The sequence below is a fragment of the Jatropha curcas genome, chromosome 7, assembly GCF_041381405.1.
Source record: "Jatropha curcas cultivar XTBG-Jc1 chromosome 7, XTBG_Jcur_1.0, whole genome shotgun sequence".
NCBI classification, from domain to species: Eukaryota; Viridiplantae; Streptophyta; class Magnoliopsida; order Malpighiales; family Euphorbiaceae; genus Jatropha; species Jatropha curcas.
Window position 1 is genome coordinate 22019426 of NC_143157.1, and position 16254 is coordinate 22035679.

The 16254-nt window shown below is 34.3% G+C and overlaps 1 protein-coding gene across 2 annotated transcripts; it reads left to right on the forward strand.

The window, feature by feature from the left end:
* Positions 1–14300, forward strand: EMB2788 (ribosome 60S biogenesis amino-terminal protein; the record flags this gene model as incomplete). Of its 2 annotated transcripts, none has more annotated exon segments than XM_037639882.2 (12): positions 1–38; positions 2297–2792; positions 5295–5446; positions 5521–8916; positions 9015–9227; positions 10017–10220; positions 10329–10532; positions 11671–11829; positions 12085–12435; positions 12848–13286; positions 13443–13527; positions 14023–14300. In XM_037639882.2, coding segments are annotated over 12 exon segments (5960 nt in total), but the record flags the coding sequence as incomplete, so codon positions are not given.
* Positions 14301–16254: the final 1954 nt, after the last annotated feature.

Below are 16254 nucleotides of genomic sequence, written 5' to 3' on the forward strand. Positions count from 1 at the left end.
TCCAGTCTAAGCTTCTTGATGCTCTCAAAATTTATCTTGTAAGTTTCAATTTCCTAAGTCTTGTGCTTTATTCTTTATCAAGTCCATCTGCTCAAATGAAGCAGAAACCTTCAGGTTAATGTGTTTGGTTTAACTAAGTTGTGTTTCTTTTATGTCATGGTGTTTATATCACCTCAAGTTCTGTTTGGGTTGGAGATCTTGCCATACATCTAAAAGCATGTCATTCTTAATGGGTCTGATTAAACTGTGTCTTGGCATGTGTTACAATATGAAATTCTTTACAGCTGCAAGGATTTGTATGTGAAATCCTTTACAGCCGTTGGATATGGACTTAAAATCTCTAAAGCGTGCAGACTATTATTACTTACTGAAGAAATTATCACATGCGACTGTTGAACTAACATTGGCTGCATATTGGTTTTTTTGAGATGCGTAGCAAGAATGTCTCTTAATGAAATTTTGTAATTTAATTTCATCAATTCTCAGTATTCATGTGACATTACATTGTAATTAAATTTTCCAAGAAGTTTAGATATAAGATATACCTCAAAATATGTTTTTTTTTTTTTTTTTTTTAATCATGTATGTATGTATGTATGTATTTATGTATATATGTATTTTCAAATACAAAAATAAAGGTTCTTTTCAAGACAAAGTATTCAGTGAAAAATATCTTAAGATTTGAATAATGTGTTCTGTGATTGTTAGGGGTGAGCATATGATAGGTTCACTTTATTTTGTTTAACAAATTCAAAAATTAAACTGAACTGAGTTTCTGCAAAAACCAATCAATTGAACAAAAATAAAACAATCCAGTTTCGTTGGTTTATTTGTTTTTTAGAAATTTTTTCGCCTTTAATTTTTGGCCCAAAATAAATGGATTTATGGAATTTGAGTTGAATTTTTTGATTAAAAAAGTGTCTAAATATATAAAAATATTTGTTCAATATAATAAAAAATTGATTAAACAATATATTTTGTTTTGTCAGTGCTAAAACCAAGCTGAAGCAAGCAAATGACCTAAAATATATAGTTTTAGAAACTGAACTGAAGACGGATTAACTGAAATACATTTAGTTTGGTAATTTGGCTTAAATGGTTTAGTACACAACCTAATTTATATGTGTTTTTGTTTTTGCCGAAATCAGCCTTCTATTTGCTTTAGATATGGTTTGTGTTATTATGCCTTAAATTAGTTCCTTTGTTTTTCAATTTTTTAGGCCTAATGACCAAAATATATGTACTTTTATTTTTTTTCAACTTTGTTCAATTCTTTTAATTTTTTAATTAGGCATATAACCTTTTCTTTTTTTGGTTTATGTTCTTACTGTATCTGAATTAAATGTTAATTACTTGACATGTAAATCAAAAGAGGGAGTAGGACAAGCAATGCAGCTGGTAGGCGCTATAATTCAAACCACTTGGACTTAAAGGCATTTTTATTTTCTTTCTTCTTCAAACAGAACTATTCTTTTTTTTTTTCCCAAATTTGTTTTTTAATTTTTCTATGCTGCCTTCTCTTTTGGTTTATCTTTTTTTCTTATGGAATTAATCTACTTGCAGTATTGAACACCATTAATAAGAAAATGGCTATGATTGTATAGTTGATTTTGATGGAGAGCTAGCAGTTGCTAAAATTAAAACAAAAAAAAGTCTATTTATGTAATAGGTAGGATTAACGGAATTTGATAAAATTTTTTAGTGTTTGGGAATTTAGGATTTTTGTGGTCATTTAGTCTTCATTTGTGTCATAATGTCCGTTGTTTGTTCAGCCTTTTGAAGTTTGCCCCGCTTGGTTTCTGGGACTTATTTTTCCTTTGACTGTACAGTAGCACACTAAATTTTGATGCTGGTTCCTCTGCTGCCTTGGCAGTTACTTGAAATGGCATATAAACTGAAATTTAGTAGGTTTTGCAAGTTCATATTTCAACTCTCTGAGTGATTCATCTCTGCTACTTCAAGTTTCTTGGTATGCGGGCTAGGGTTTTTTAGCCAATGTAAAGATTTGAGCTGCACTTTGCAATTTAAATAACATAGGCTCTTCTTTTACTACAGCACTTTCTGCGTGTTCGTTATTCGTGATCCTGTTCTGGTAGAATCCTGTTGCTGACCCTTTTCTACACCTAGTGCATGGGCCATTAGTTCTGTATGTGTTTTGAATAAATCATGGATTTGGATGACTGTAATTTTATGACTTTGTCTAAATTCTGAAGTCATCACTATTCTTGATTTTTTTTTCCCCAAAACCGTTTCTGATCATTAACTCTTACATTGGTCTTAATTTAACCTTGTACAGGTGATCATGCCCAGTGAGTTGGAGGGATCATTTGATTTTTTTGTGAATCTTCTCAGCAATAATTCAGAATTGCCATCTAATCTCCAGTGCTCTTTATTGTCTCTTCTAGTTGGGTTTGTTAGATGGTCCCCTGTGAGTGGAATTGCCACGAGAACTCCACCACTGATGTACAAGCATCTGCAGTCGTTTCTTAATTTGCTAGTCTTTTCACCAGTTAGTGAAATAAAGGTTCAAGCATACAATTTGGCAAGAGCAGCTATGGCAAGTACGGGTGCATTTGACCAAAACTCACATGAAACAGCTGCGTGGTTCTTATTTTTACCGGGATACAGTATAGTTAAATCATCTGGCGAGATCCAAGGAACAGAAGTGTCGCACAACTTGTCATCAGCTGTCATCTCATTCTTTTGTGATGCTATTTCTACTACTGGGAATAATTTATTTAGATACTGGGATGCAGTTAGGAAACATACTGTCGATTTAAATGAATTTAAAGGTGATTGAATGCTTTCTCCTTTTCTTATATTGCATGTTTCATTTTTATGAATTGAATTTGCACATTTAAAGGAAATCATTATATGAATGTGCTTCCCATTCTTTTCTGCGCATGAACTCAACTCAGCTCAGCCTCAGTCCTGATTTAGTGGTGGTCATTGTTGACCACTTCATCGCTTCCTTTCTTTACATATTTCAGGTCTTTGTTTTTGTTAATTTTTGGGTGATGTTGGGGAGAAGTTGTGAACAAAGAAGTGTTGCACTAGATGTAGCCTTAAACTAGGTGGATTGGAGGACAAGGAACCAATATAGCTGACTCCAGCTAATTTGGAATTAAAGATTAGTCAAGTTGTGGTTAGTTGATTTCTTCATTGAACTGTTTTGTTAAACTTAGATATATGTGGACAATAGACCCATTGATCAAATCGATATGGTACCTAATTGATACTTATCGGCCACAATTTGGTTTTTTCAATTTTGAGAGTTTACTGGAACCAAAGAAGGTCTTGGGGGCCTTTTATTTGTTACTGGAAAGTTTATTAATAGTTGGTGTATACATGTATTGGTTGCAGTGGATATAATGAGAAATATATTGGTCTAAATTGCAATTGGATTATAGTTGGTGTGCATATTGGTATGTTATGTGGATTTGTCGCCTTAACCATTGCTGCCCAGAGTGAATGTGGAATGATTTTGTGGCCTTCTATTTGTTATTGGAAAGTTTGTTAATAGTTGGTGTATACATGTATTGGTTGCAGTCGATATGATGAGAAATATATTGGTCTAAATTGCAACTGGATTATAGTTGGTGATAGGGACTGGACCCCTAACTTCGCCCCAAAAGCTAGCGCAGAGAGGAAGGACTGAACCCAGCCTTATACACTAGCCTAGGATGTACTCCGCGGGTGATGTGGGACGCATCATCCCCACCCCCATAAGACCCGATTGCCTCAGTCGGCGTTCTGACGAACCCCATGAGACACCGACTCTACGGAGCCAGAGCTCTGATACCAAATGATAAGGGACTGGACCCCTAACTTCGCCCCAAAAGCTAACTCGTAGAGGCAGGACTGAATCCAGCCGTATACACTAGCCCAGGATGTACTCCGCGGGCGATGTGGGACGCATCAGTCGGCGTGTATATTGGTATTTACGTGGATTTGTCGCTTTAACCATTGCTGCCCAGAGTGAATGTGGAATGATATAGGCAGATAGACACAACATTGTTTCATGATGAAGACTGTTCAATTTTCCAGTTATGAAATGCATAGATTCTGATATATTGGAGAGGAACTTTGGATTCATGATAGTGTTTGTCTTTAGAGAGAATATGGGCAGAATGACATATTTGTGTTCTAAAAGATAAAGAGTATTAATAAATGCTGTCCAAGCTATGCCTTCATATGGTTTTGCATCTGTATTAAAACTACTGCTAGGTATCTATATGCAGATATGTCACTTCCTTTCTATTTTGGCTGATTGCTATTTGACTTTATCCTTTCCTTGAGGGCCTGGATTTCTGCATCTTGAATTCCTTCTGTAACAAATTGGTCATGTTGGTCACCGCAAAGCTTTGGTTTGGCTCCTCATGTGGATGCATATCCATATGAGACACCCATTCCCCTTCCATGTTGCCAGTATATTTTCTGGGTTGTGCATGTAGTTCCTTTCGAAATAACAATTTTGGTCGTGAAAATAGTCGATTTCATTGTGATCGTTATTACTCCACTTGACTGTGTTTTGTTGAGAATATCATAGAAAATTTCACGTTCTACATTCTATAAGGAGAAACGATGTCTTTGTGAGATTACTATTCTGACCTAGTTATAGAACTGGGTGCAATGCCTTGTTAAGTCTGCATGAGGCCTGGGTTACCTTATTCTTCTTCTGTTCTTAGTGGCCTCATCTCAAACTGTCTATGTACTTATTAAACATTATTGCTACCAACAAGTAATTCTTGCATAATTAAAATTTCTTCTCCATTGGATCAAGTAGAGAAGCAATCTGCACAACCTTAGGAAGAGCCACTCTTATTCACCTTGCTTTTGTACAAAACTATTAATACTCGCTCCGTTCTGTTAAATTTGACAGTTTTTGACCTTTTTTTTTGTGTTCATTTAGATGACACTTTAGAAAATCACAGTACTAATTATTTTATTCCAACTTTATCCTTGTCTAGATATTGCACTAAACTTTGTTTCAATTGAATGAGGATTAATTAAAGGGTAATTTGGTCAATTACCCTTATTTTTTTTCTAGAGTTGAGATGATTCAATCATTTTCTTAATTCTTGTGAAAAGTCAAAAACTGTGAAATTTAATCGAACGGAGGGAGTTCTATTTAATATTTGGAAGTCCTGAAAATTGGCTCTTGTTTTCCTGTCTGGTTTGACTGGATTGCATGAGATGCCAATCAGCTCTTTATGCTCCTCCAAAAAAATTGCAAGTGATGCCTTTTTCTTTTTTTTTTTTTTTTGATTTTTTTTAACTTGTTTTCCTTGCAGATATTTCACCTGATTTCAGTCCTTTCGTAATATGTGTCTTGCAGAAGTGTGTGAGGTTACTTGGTTCGGAATCTGGATCCTTTTCATTACCAGATAAGTCAATGATATCTTTTTATGTGGGCAATACATTGAAATATCTCTTGCAAACTCAGGTACGTTTTTCGTGTTTTAACTTATAATTTGCAAGGCTCTTGTGCATGACATAATGAGAACTAAATTTTTGTAGGTAGATGCAAGCTTGTTAGCTGCTTTGCTTAGATCATTTTTGTCTGAGGCACTTCAGGATTGTGATTCTATGGATTTCTTCTGTGAATGGCAACCGCTGAAGAATTTATTGCTCTTTGCAGAGAGCATATTGCATCAAAAGACCTGCTGCTTTTTTCTCATTGACCAAAAAGATATTCCTGTTGACATTTCTTTCACAAGAGCGCTTGATGAAGTAAGAAAAATTATAGAGCGTAGCCATGATGGTGAGGTTGATGGAGCAATGGACGCCTTTTCTTCTGCAATTTTGTGTACAACATCAGATGGGTTACTAAAGAATTTTCCAATGGTTATGACCATTTTTCAGCATCTTCAAGTTCCTCTACCTTTCTTATCCACAGTAATTTTTCTTGAGCAAAGTTTTCTTGCTGGTGTTTTGAAGTTGTGGCCTAAAGTGTTCGTCACTGGTCTAGAAAAGGCTGTCTCTATGATTAATCCTCAAGTCGCAGAAGACAACGCTTTTGCTCAAGAAACAATGCTTAATATGGATTTTGATGCTAGTGAATCTACTGCTGCTGTTGCATTTGGCATCTTTCTGAGTCAGGCACCTTTTCATGTGCTGTTTCCTGCAATTATAAGTAGTAGTGGACATTGTTTATTTGAGCCTTCAAAGATAAAAGATTTGCTCATCGCTAAACTATCCAAATGCACAAGTGATTTTGTAGTTTCCTATTTTCGCCTTCTTTTATTTTGGTTTTATCAGATGCAATTGTCATATAGAATTAAACCATCGGCTAAATTGAAAGAGTTGGCTGAAATATGTTATTTTCTTATGAAGCACATGCTTGCTCAACTATTGGTTTTGAAGCCTAATTCCAAGGATCCTCTTTCAGCTAAGATTATTCAAGAAGTGGTTGAAACTATATTTTGCCATCCTTCCATGAGGGCATCCTTCAAGTATCCATTGGACTGTGATGAGAATTTTATTGATGAGGATTTTACAGAGGGAAACTTTTGGGACAATGTAGAGGCTTTCCTTAATTTTTCTCAGCAGAAAATTCATCAAATAGATCGTCATTTCTTGGATATCCTAGCAACTACTTTTAATTTCTTGCTGTCTTCGTCCAATGGGCAACATTACTTACTTAAAGTTGAAGATGGCATGAGAAAGCGGCTTGTGAAGGCTTTCAAAGCCCTGATACAGAGGTTACGTGTGCAACTGATGGACCAGGTAGATCTATGTATTAAGACTGAAGATGTGTTGCCTCTTCTGCAATCATTTTATGCTTTGCATGCTTTGCTACACTTTACTTGCCCATTTGAGCTTTTTGATTTAGCCCATTGGATATTTGATAGAATCGAAGCAAAGGGTTTGAATGCTCATAAATCCTGTAGGACATCTGCTTTTTCTATTGGATTTTGTATTGCTGGCGATGCTTTCAAAATTTTATCTACTTATTTGCAGCAGCCTGCAACAATGAGACCACTGTTCCATACTTTCTGGGAAATGCAAGAGACAAACTTGAATGTTAACCTTATTGAGGGAATCTATTTTAGGGTATTGAAGTTTGCCACCAATTTTGAATTGGATTTTGCATACTCTTGTTTGCTAGAAGCTGTCAATGCTGTCCACTGGAAGAAGAACATGCTATGCAATTCACTTGATCCTTTAAGTATGGTATTGTCAAGGGTTATTTTGAGCACCCCAGTAGAAATTCTTTCTCACTGCATATATGGCACAAGCAAGACAAAAGCTAAATTGTTGTTGTTTCTTGTTGACATGAGCCCCCTGCATCTATCAGTGTTTGGATACTTATTCTTAGGAATTTTGAACAAAAAATGTCATCTTAAGGGGAAGATGGTGAAAGAGAGCAATGAAATGCCTCTTTCAGATGAGGACTTTATGTTGCTGCTGCCAGCTGCATTTTCATATTTGAATTCAGTTTTCATGAAATTTGAAAAGCAGTATCACAAGCAGTTCACTAATATACCTTCCTTTTATTCAAAAATACTATTAAGTGGTTGCTGTAACTGGAAGAGCTTTGTATCTGGGTATGTTTTTCAGGAAAATTATGATGAGCTTGTCCCATCATCTATTGAAGAACTTATCAACCTGGTGGATGCTAGTCTTCTGGGAAAGGCAATGCACATGTTACGGTACCATTTTGCTATTAGTGGAGACATGAAAACAAGGGAGAGATTGAATATATTTACTTCCATTCTTACTCGCTCTGATGGACATGATGAGCTGCTAGACTCTGATGTTGATGAAATAAAACTTTATTCACTTAGCCAGTCACTAAACCTTATCAATAGAGTTGTTGCAAAGGTATCATTCTGCAGGATGTTGTTATTTCAAGCGGATAATAAGATTCTATCTCCACCAAAAGAAGAAGACGGGAACTCGAAAGCAATCTCATTGAAAATGGTTTCTAATAAAGAGAGTCGATCAAGAATGCAGTTCATAAAGATTTTGGTTGGTACTTGGCAATGCATGGTTAAGAAATTCCCTTTAGTTGCAGATGGTTCCAGTGGAGAAAAGAGTTCTGATTGTTTACAGTTGTATAGACACTTGGAATTGTTCATTCTGAAAACTATTCTTGAATTAACAGCAGAGATGTGTGATGTTCTTATCTTATTGCAAGATATTCCTTTTCTTGAACAATTGATGAGATCATCTCTTCTTTATAGGTTTGAGGATCCTAAAACTTTGGGTATTCTTCGTAGTATCCTAACATTGTTGTCAGGTGGGAAATTTTCATCTACTCTGTATCTTCAGCTGCTTCTTTCCCACTCTCAGTTTTTGTCTACCATTTGCTCGATCACAGATTCATGTAGTTCTCAGATTGGTGAATTTTTTAGGCCTATGTCCAGCATTCTGAGATCACTTGTTATCCCTCATCCAAACAGCAAGAATGATCTGCAAACAATTAAGCCTTCTATGAAGGAGTTAGAAATTGTTAAACTACTTAGAGTACTTTTTCAATTGAAGCCTCAGAGTGGTGGTTCTTCTGTAACAGATACTGACATTAATCTTAAAGAACTGTATTTATTGTTTTTGTCTTCCTATGGTGCAACGCTTAGTGAATTGGACTTGGAGATTTACAATCTAATGCATGACATTGAATGTATTGATAAATCAATCTCTGAAGATCTTGTTCAATTGGATTACCTGTGGGGAAGTGCTGCTTTGAAAATAAGAAAAATACGAGCTTTGGACCAGGACTCATCTTCTAATATTATGACTGATGAAGAAGCATTTGAAGAACATAAAAGAAGTCAATTTAGAGAAATCCTTCCTGTTGACCCCAAGATGTGTTTGGCAACAGTTCTTCATTTTCCCTACAATAGAATTGTGAGTGATGACTGTTTATCATTAAAAAGGTTTGAACCAGAGCACCTAAGGAATTTTCACATGGTAGGGCCTTATCCTTTGCCATTTTACCAAAGTTTTTCTTTTTAATGACTTGCATATTTGTGTATCTCTGGGATATTTTACACCTATACTATTTGCAGACAAATTGTCATGGAGTTGACAAAATATGTCGGTATGATCCTATTTTTATGTTGCGGTTCTGCATTCATGTCCTGCCGATGGGTTATATTGAACCTTTGGAGTTTGCTGGTTTGGGCTTGCTTGCAATCACATTTATTAGCATTTCTTCACCTAGTCTTGGGTTGAGAAAACTGGGTTATGAATCTCTCATGAGGTATAAGAACGCATTAGAGGTAAAGCTCATTCTCTGCTGTTTCTGGTTTGTGGCACTTATGCATGTGCATTGAGTTTCTGTAGGTGAGTTTGCATCTAAGTTGGAGTGTGTCTTTGCCTTGTGTGCTCGTGCATGTGCATGTTTGTTTTCAAACTAGGTTCTTGGATTGGTTGATGCTTTAGAAGTTCAGTTAAATTTGCATATGTCATCCTGTTTAGGACTAGGGGTGTAAATGAGTTGAGCCGAGCTCGAACCTGACTGCCAGGCTTGAAGCTCGGCTCAAAAATCAACGAGCCTGAAAATTTAGGCTCGAGCTCGGCTCGATGAAAGCTTGAGCTTGGTTCAAGCTCGACTTGAGGCTCGTGTTCAATTCAGAAAATTTTAACCTCGATAACCTAAAATAATATTATATATATATGTATATATAAAAGCTCGATAAGGCTCGACGAGCTTTCGAGTTGAACATCATTAGGCTCAAGCTCGATTCGAGCCGAGCTTTTTCAAACTCTTTTTGAGCTGAGCTCGAACAGTTCGCGAACCGCCTCGGCTCATTTACACCCATATTCAGGACAATAGATAGCTCTTTTCTAATGCAAGAAAGCAACAAACTTAACAATGTTTTAACTTTTATTGTAACATTTCAAATAAATAGGTTTCCTGGAGTTCTAGATGTAATGTACAGTGGGATATTGAGTACAGTAGCTGGAACTTATGATATTGAGTCAGACAATACATTCCTGTTACTTATAGGTGTGTGTGATTTGCTTTCATTTGTCAGTTAAATTACTTCTCAAATTATTTATTACAGAGATGCCAAAAGAAAAAGGAAATAATGCGGCTTCACCTTCTGTTGACATACATTCAAAATGGAATCAAAGAAGCGTGGCAGCAAATTCCTTCTGTTATAGCTCTTTTTGCTGCTGAGTCATCCTTCATATTATTGGATCCTTCAAATGATCATTTTACAGCCATAAGTAAGCATTTGATGCATTCTTCTAAAGTGAACATGGAGGTATAAGCTTTATGAGAACAAATTTTTGGGCTTGAATTTATATGTTTTTCTTTGTTTTGCAACTTGAACTGTAGATTGATAATTTATTTACTTCATTTGATTTTGCAGCAAATACCTATGTTTGATACTTTGTTTCGGAGTAGCTCTGCTAACTTCAGAGCAGAGAGGCTGTGGATGCTCCGTCTAACATGTGCTGGACTGAATGTAGATGATGATGCAAAAATATTTAAGAATGGTTTCATTATTAAGACCCTACTGAGTTTTTATGCTACTCCTCTTGCAGATAATGAGTCTAAGGAACTAATACTTCAGGTTATTTGTATGCTTCCTGGCAGTAGAATTCTGTCACATTTCTATGATGTCTTGTTGCATAGCCCATTAATTTCTGTGAAATGTTGGCTAATTAAATGCATAAGAAACAAGAATTTGAGATTATCTAAAGATATTATACGTTATACTAGTGGCCTCCCACTTTTGAATCTAGTGTTTTGGAGTATTAATGAATTACACAAGATTTTGAAATTTCTTATCCGGAGATTCTTCATTTTTCAATTTCAGATTTCTCATCTTGACCAGTTTTATCAAGTAAACTTTGATACAAACTTTTCCTAAAAGGCATAAGAGCAGAATTCTTCTAAAACCTTGACATACTTCTGAATTAAACTGGTTTGGCTTTCTGCATAGTACTGAACAAAGTTTCTTTATGTATATCTGAAGCAATATATGTGTGGCTTTCTGCATACAAACTTTTCCTAAAAGGCATAAGAGCAGAATTCTTCTAAAACCTTGACATACTTCTGAATTAAACTGGTTTGGCTTTCTGCATAGTACTGAACAAAGTTTCTTTATGTGTATCTGAAGCAATATATGTGTGGCCTCATCCTTATTAGGTGAGACATCATGTTGTTTATCCTATTATTAATTTACAGATGACTTGGTAAAATATATTGCCAACTTGTATTTTTTTTGTGTTTCCTTTTTATTCCTGACATATTATCCCCCTACATTTGAGAATTTCTTCAAATCATTGCTTTTGTATGATTGTGCTTACTGCCCCTTAATAGGATATTTTTAATGTTTTGAATGATTTTTTGTTTAATTTTAGAGGAATTTGTTTGCATAGCTGACTAGTTTTCTGCAATAATAAATTTCTCTATGTGCTTCACTGGTCGTTGATATGTTTTGAATGATGATGTTATTCACATTATAGTGGCAATTAAAAGATATGGATGAGTGGATGAGTGGATCGAGTAAAACTTGTATTGAATGAAATGGAAAAGTGGGTCTTCTATGGTTTACCCAAATATATGGAACAGCGCTTCTCCTAGTGGTCCTAGATGATCTCTATATATTTTAGTCTGTTGAGTTGCAGGACTGCGTTTGATTACGTCTCTGCTGTTGTTAGGAGGTGGGGAAATATGATATTCCGGTGGCTTAATTTCCTTTGCAGGTAGTGAAGAAATCTGTCAGATTTCATGATATGACTACTCATCTAGTTAAAGACTCTGGTCTCTTACCATGGTTGTCACATATACTCCAGATCTCCTATGGCACGCTAGACGAAAAGGAGAGAAGTTTTTCTTCACTGCAATTGGTTGTGGCCATAGAGGTAGTTGCTAGTTTCATGTGTTGTCTTGTGTTTGTTTCACTATATGAAAAAAAATGTTTAAGATGCTAATATAGCTGGAGATGAAACTCTTGCAGATGCAACCAATATTGCTGGAGAAAATTTTTTTTGTATTAAATGAATCATTCTTCTAGTTTTATAACCTCACAAGAACTATATACTTCGTTTGCAATTTATGATTGAGAATATTTGCTTTGTTTTGCTAATTTTTTTTTTATTTTTTTTATTTGGACTTAGGTTGTATCCGATATTATTTTATGCGGAGACATCATAGAGTGGTTGCAAAAAAATGGACTTGATCACCTAATGGAATTCTCATCTCATCTGTACAAACTCCTAGTTCGTGGCTTGAAGTTTATTAAGGAAAATGCTTGGTTGATTAATTCAGTTCTACAGATAATTATATCAACATTGAAGATATCACAGAGAAGGGATACGTATCAACCGCATTTTAATCTATCATTCGAGGGGTTGTTTCAAATTTATCAGGCCCTTGGTGCATGTGATACCTCAAGGCCTAGTCCAAGTGTAGAGTTTGGGCTTCAAGCCATACTCAGAAGCACTCCACCCATTGACATTTTCTCTATGGTCTCTCTCTCTCTCTCTCTCTCTCTCTCTCTCTCTCTCTCTCCATGCATGTGATGTGATGGTCTGATTTACACCCACGCAGCTAGTTGAAAAATTGAGAAAATAAGGCAGAAAGTAGATTTTATGATGTTCTAGTTATGGTACCCACAGAGAATATTTTATAGAGTGAAGAAAAATGAAGTGGGAAAAAGTAGGTCTAATATGGTGTACTTAACGGCTTTCTGATAGGGTTTTCTACAACTGGAGTTAGTTTACTTGTGATTGCATTTATAGATGGTGTACTTTTCTTGAATTAGGTGAATCTAAATATTTTTCTCATTTTAGTTTATATTTCTGTATTTTGTGCGAAACTTGTGGCGGTTACTTTACTCTTACTCTACTTAAGGATATCTTTGTTGAATGTCTTTTACAGAATCAGGTAAAGCTTTCAGGCTTCCTTATGTGGGCAGTTTCTACTGCATTGAAGTCTGAATCAAAGAAGAATTTTAACTTTAGAAGATCACATGCCAGTCTAATGATTTTCTCCAAGGAAACAGCATCTGAGGACTCTTTGATCTCAAAACTTCTACGTTGGCTTGTTGCTGCTGTTATTCTTGGGAAGCTTTCACGGAAGCTTCATGATGCAAACTACAAATTTTCAAAAAGATCAAGTTCAAAATCCTTGTTGTCCTTTTTAACATATGTAGAAAATGGAATTATAGAAAGCAACAACTCTAAATTTGATGGCCATGAGGTATTAGCTGAAACAATATTTTACCTCCAACAGTTTATTGAGTTGGATGGTCCACTGTTTTCTTCAGTTGTTTGTGCGCTGTGTCTTCTACTTTCTTTTGGTTCCTCCGAACATCCAGGTATGCAAGTTCAAATTATTTGTGATTTATCTGTTCATAATCTAGCTTCTTCATCTGGGAAATTATCTGAATTCAATTTGTTTTATGCAACTTAATTTTGCTACTCCTTTTTTTATTTTATTTTATTTTAATGAATTTATGTTGAACATGGATCAGATTTCAAGCATGGTTACCGAACTGCTCTGGTATCACTGTCATCAAAAGTTCGTTGCCCCCCAGAAGCCAAGCCTAAATGGAGATGGTACACAAGTTCTTTTGCATTATTTCTTCATCCTGCAACCTCTTTTATCCACTACAAACGTGTTTGCAAAAGTAGATGCACAAACTTGTTTAGCAACACTATTCCATTGTGTTGACCAAAATGTTATAATTCAAATTACAGATAGTCACCATGAGCAAGAAAGATGATAAATACATATAATTTGATCAGGACATTGTGTTCTGTAAACTCAGAATGATGAAAATCTATGTCATGCAAAATACCATATTTGGAATTTGTGGGATTAAAGGTTTTCAAGTTTTTCTTTTTTCTGTTTTCTTTTTTCCTGAAACAGATCATTGGTGAAAACTGGAAAGCTAGGTTGGAAGTTCATTCATTTATTGATTTATTTTGTCTTGTGCATTGGGAATACATACGATCTGAGTGTTTCTGTTGCGTTTTACCTGTGTTCAATGAAACATGAACATTTTGTAACCTTTGGTCTAATATTTCTTTTTTTTTTTTTTTTTTTTGCAGGACATTTGAGCAACCTTTTGGGCGCAGTTCATTTATTTTTAGCGATCTGCAGAAGATGGAGGAGCATCATGCCTGTCAAACTCTAATGGTGATAATCTCAAACATTCTTGGAAAGAAACCACTAGACTCACAGGTTTTGTCATTTCAAGATAAAGAAAATTCTGATGTTTTTGAATGGGAAAGAACTATGTTAGAACCTAATGCTCACTTCAATGTAAATTAAACTAAAATTATGTATTAATCTTGTTTATTAATTTGATTGAAAAGAAAATTGAACACCTGGAGATATCCTATGATTAGAACTTTTAAGCAGACCAACCTAAATGAGTAGAGATTACTAATTACAGATCTCGCGAAATGCAAATTACAATACAAATTTTTGAAATTGTGGAGAGTTATTACTTAAAAAAAAAAAAAAAAAAAACTTAACAATTCATTAATATTGAATATGAGTTGATTACATCATAATATTCTTGTAGGAATAAGAAATACAAGTATAGTTCTATTTGGAGATGTTCTTGATCTTGACAGAGATTAATCTTTAAGGTGATAATTAATCCATTTTCGAAAAGGATGACAAAAGAAATAACATAGCCTATCATTGGCTTGGTTTACATAAAAATGGCCTTACATTTACATTTTAATGTCTGAATATGCCATTCCGACGACGGTTAATGGCTACGTAGCCGCGATTATATTTGTTAGCTTCTTCACGACCGCATCTTGAAGGTTTATTTTCAGATTTTGCACAAGGATCAAGAACACTCGGATCAATATAATATCTCGCCTCGACTTGATTAAGCATAATTAGATTAATCAAAGTCAAACACAACAAGAATGATTTCATGTTAGGTAAAGCCAAAGCCATTATTGGAAATGCTGCTTCTTCCTTTACCTATTTATGATAATCTTTTCAATATTGTGTATTTGTTAATATAATGAAGTTGCAAATTTAAATACTTGTTATCATGACTCTAATTTTAGGATAGTTATAATAATAGGGCTAACGAATTTTTATTGTTATAAATATGGTTATTCATGCATGGTTGTGGTGAATTTTTATTGTTATAAATTATCGGTTAATGTTAGTTCAATGTTAGTTCAATATGGTAACTATTTCATAAAATATTTTCTTAAATTTAAAAAATATAACAATTTATTATATAAATATACATTTTTAAATTTATAAAATATAAATTTTATAAAAATCAAAAATAATATTTTATATCATGGTGTGATTATTACAACCCTCTCATATGATATAATAATTACTATAAACTTAACAAAAACAAAAAGCAATGTAGAAAATATATATTTATTCTCAATGTAATGCTATCTTTCACACAATTATGCACTTGACTACAAAATTTAGAAAAAGAACTAGTAATTAGCCTGCTAATTACTTGGATGATTATGAATAATTTATCAGTTTGATGTTTTTATTTAGAATTATAAACTTTCAGAGAAATTGATATGCCATTTTTTTATAAGATTTTGATTAAAAAAACTAAATTAGATTGTCTCAATTCAAATACAAAATTCTAAAGCAGTATAACTAACTAAATTACTCAAAGATCTTTGGTTGACTTATTTATTAGATAATTTAATTATGAAAAAAAAAGGTAATATAAATTACTTTTGTATTAACCAATCAGGTGGTGGTCTGGTTGGTCTTTTCATTTATGTGAGGAGTTCGAGTCCTCTTGACCAAAAGTATTTTTACCAATTTGGTTCGAATCGGTTTTTTTTTTTATTTTTACCGTAAGTTCAATTGCTTCTACTGTTCTAGGTGCAAAAATTTCTATTACAAAATCCTGCAATTCCAGCTACAAAAATGACATTACTATTTCGAACCACAACACCATACCCCGTGTTCCTTTAAGATGAATCACAACACGTGCTTTCATAAAATAATTAAGTTTAATTACTTTCAAAAGAAAAATTATTTTCATTGAAGGAAATGGTCAATAATGACCAAATATGATTCTTGACATAATTATTGATTACAAAATAGATACATGATCATTAAATCATGAAGCTCATTATACATTACAAAAAAATAACATAGCCATTCATTTGCTTAGTTTACATAAGATTTGCCTTGCCATTATCCTCTAAATTTGCCATTCCGATGATAACGGTTAATCGCTACGTAGCCGCGGTTATATTTAGCTTTTTCACGATATTTTTCTTTCTTGTTAGCACATTCTGGATATTTATTTTCAGATTTTG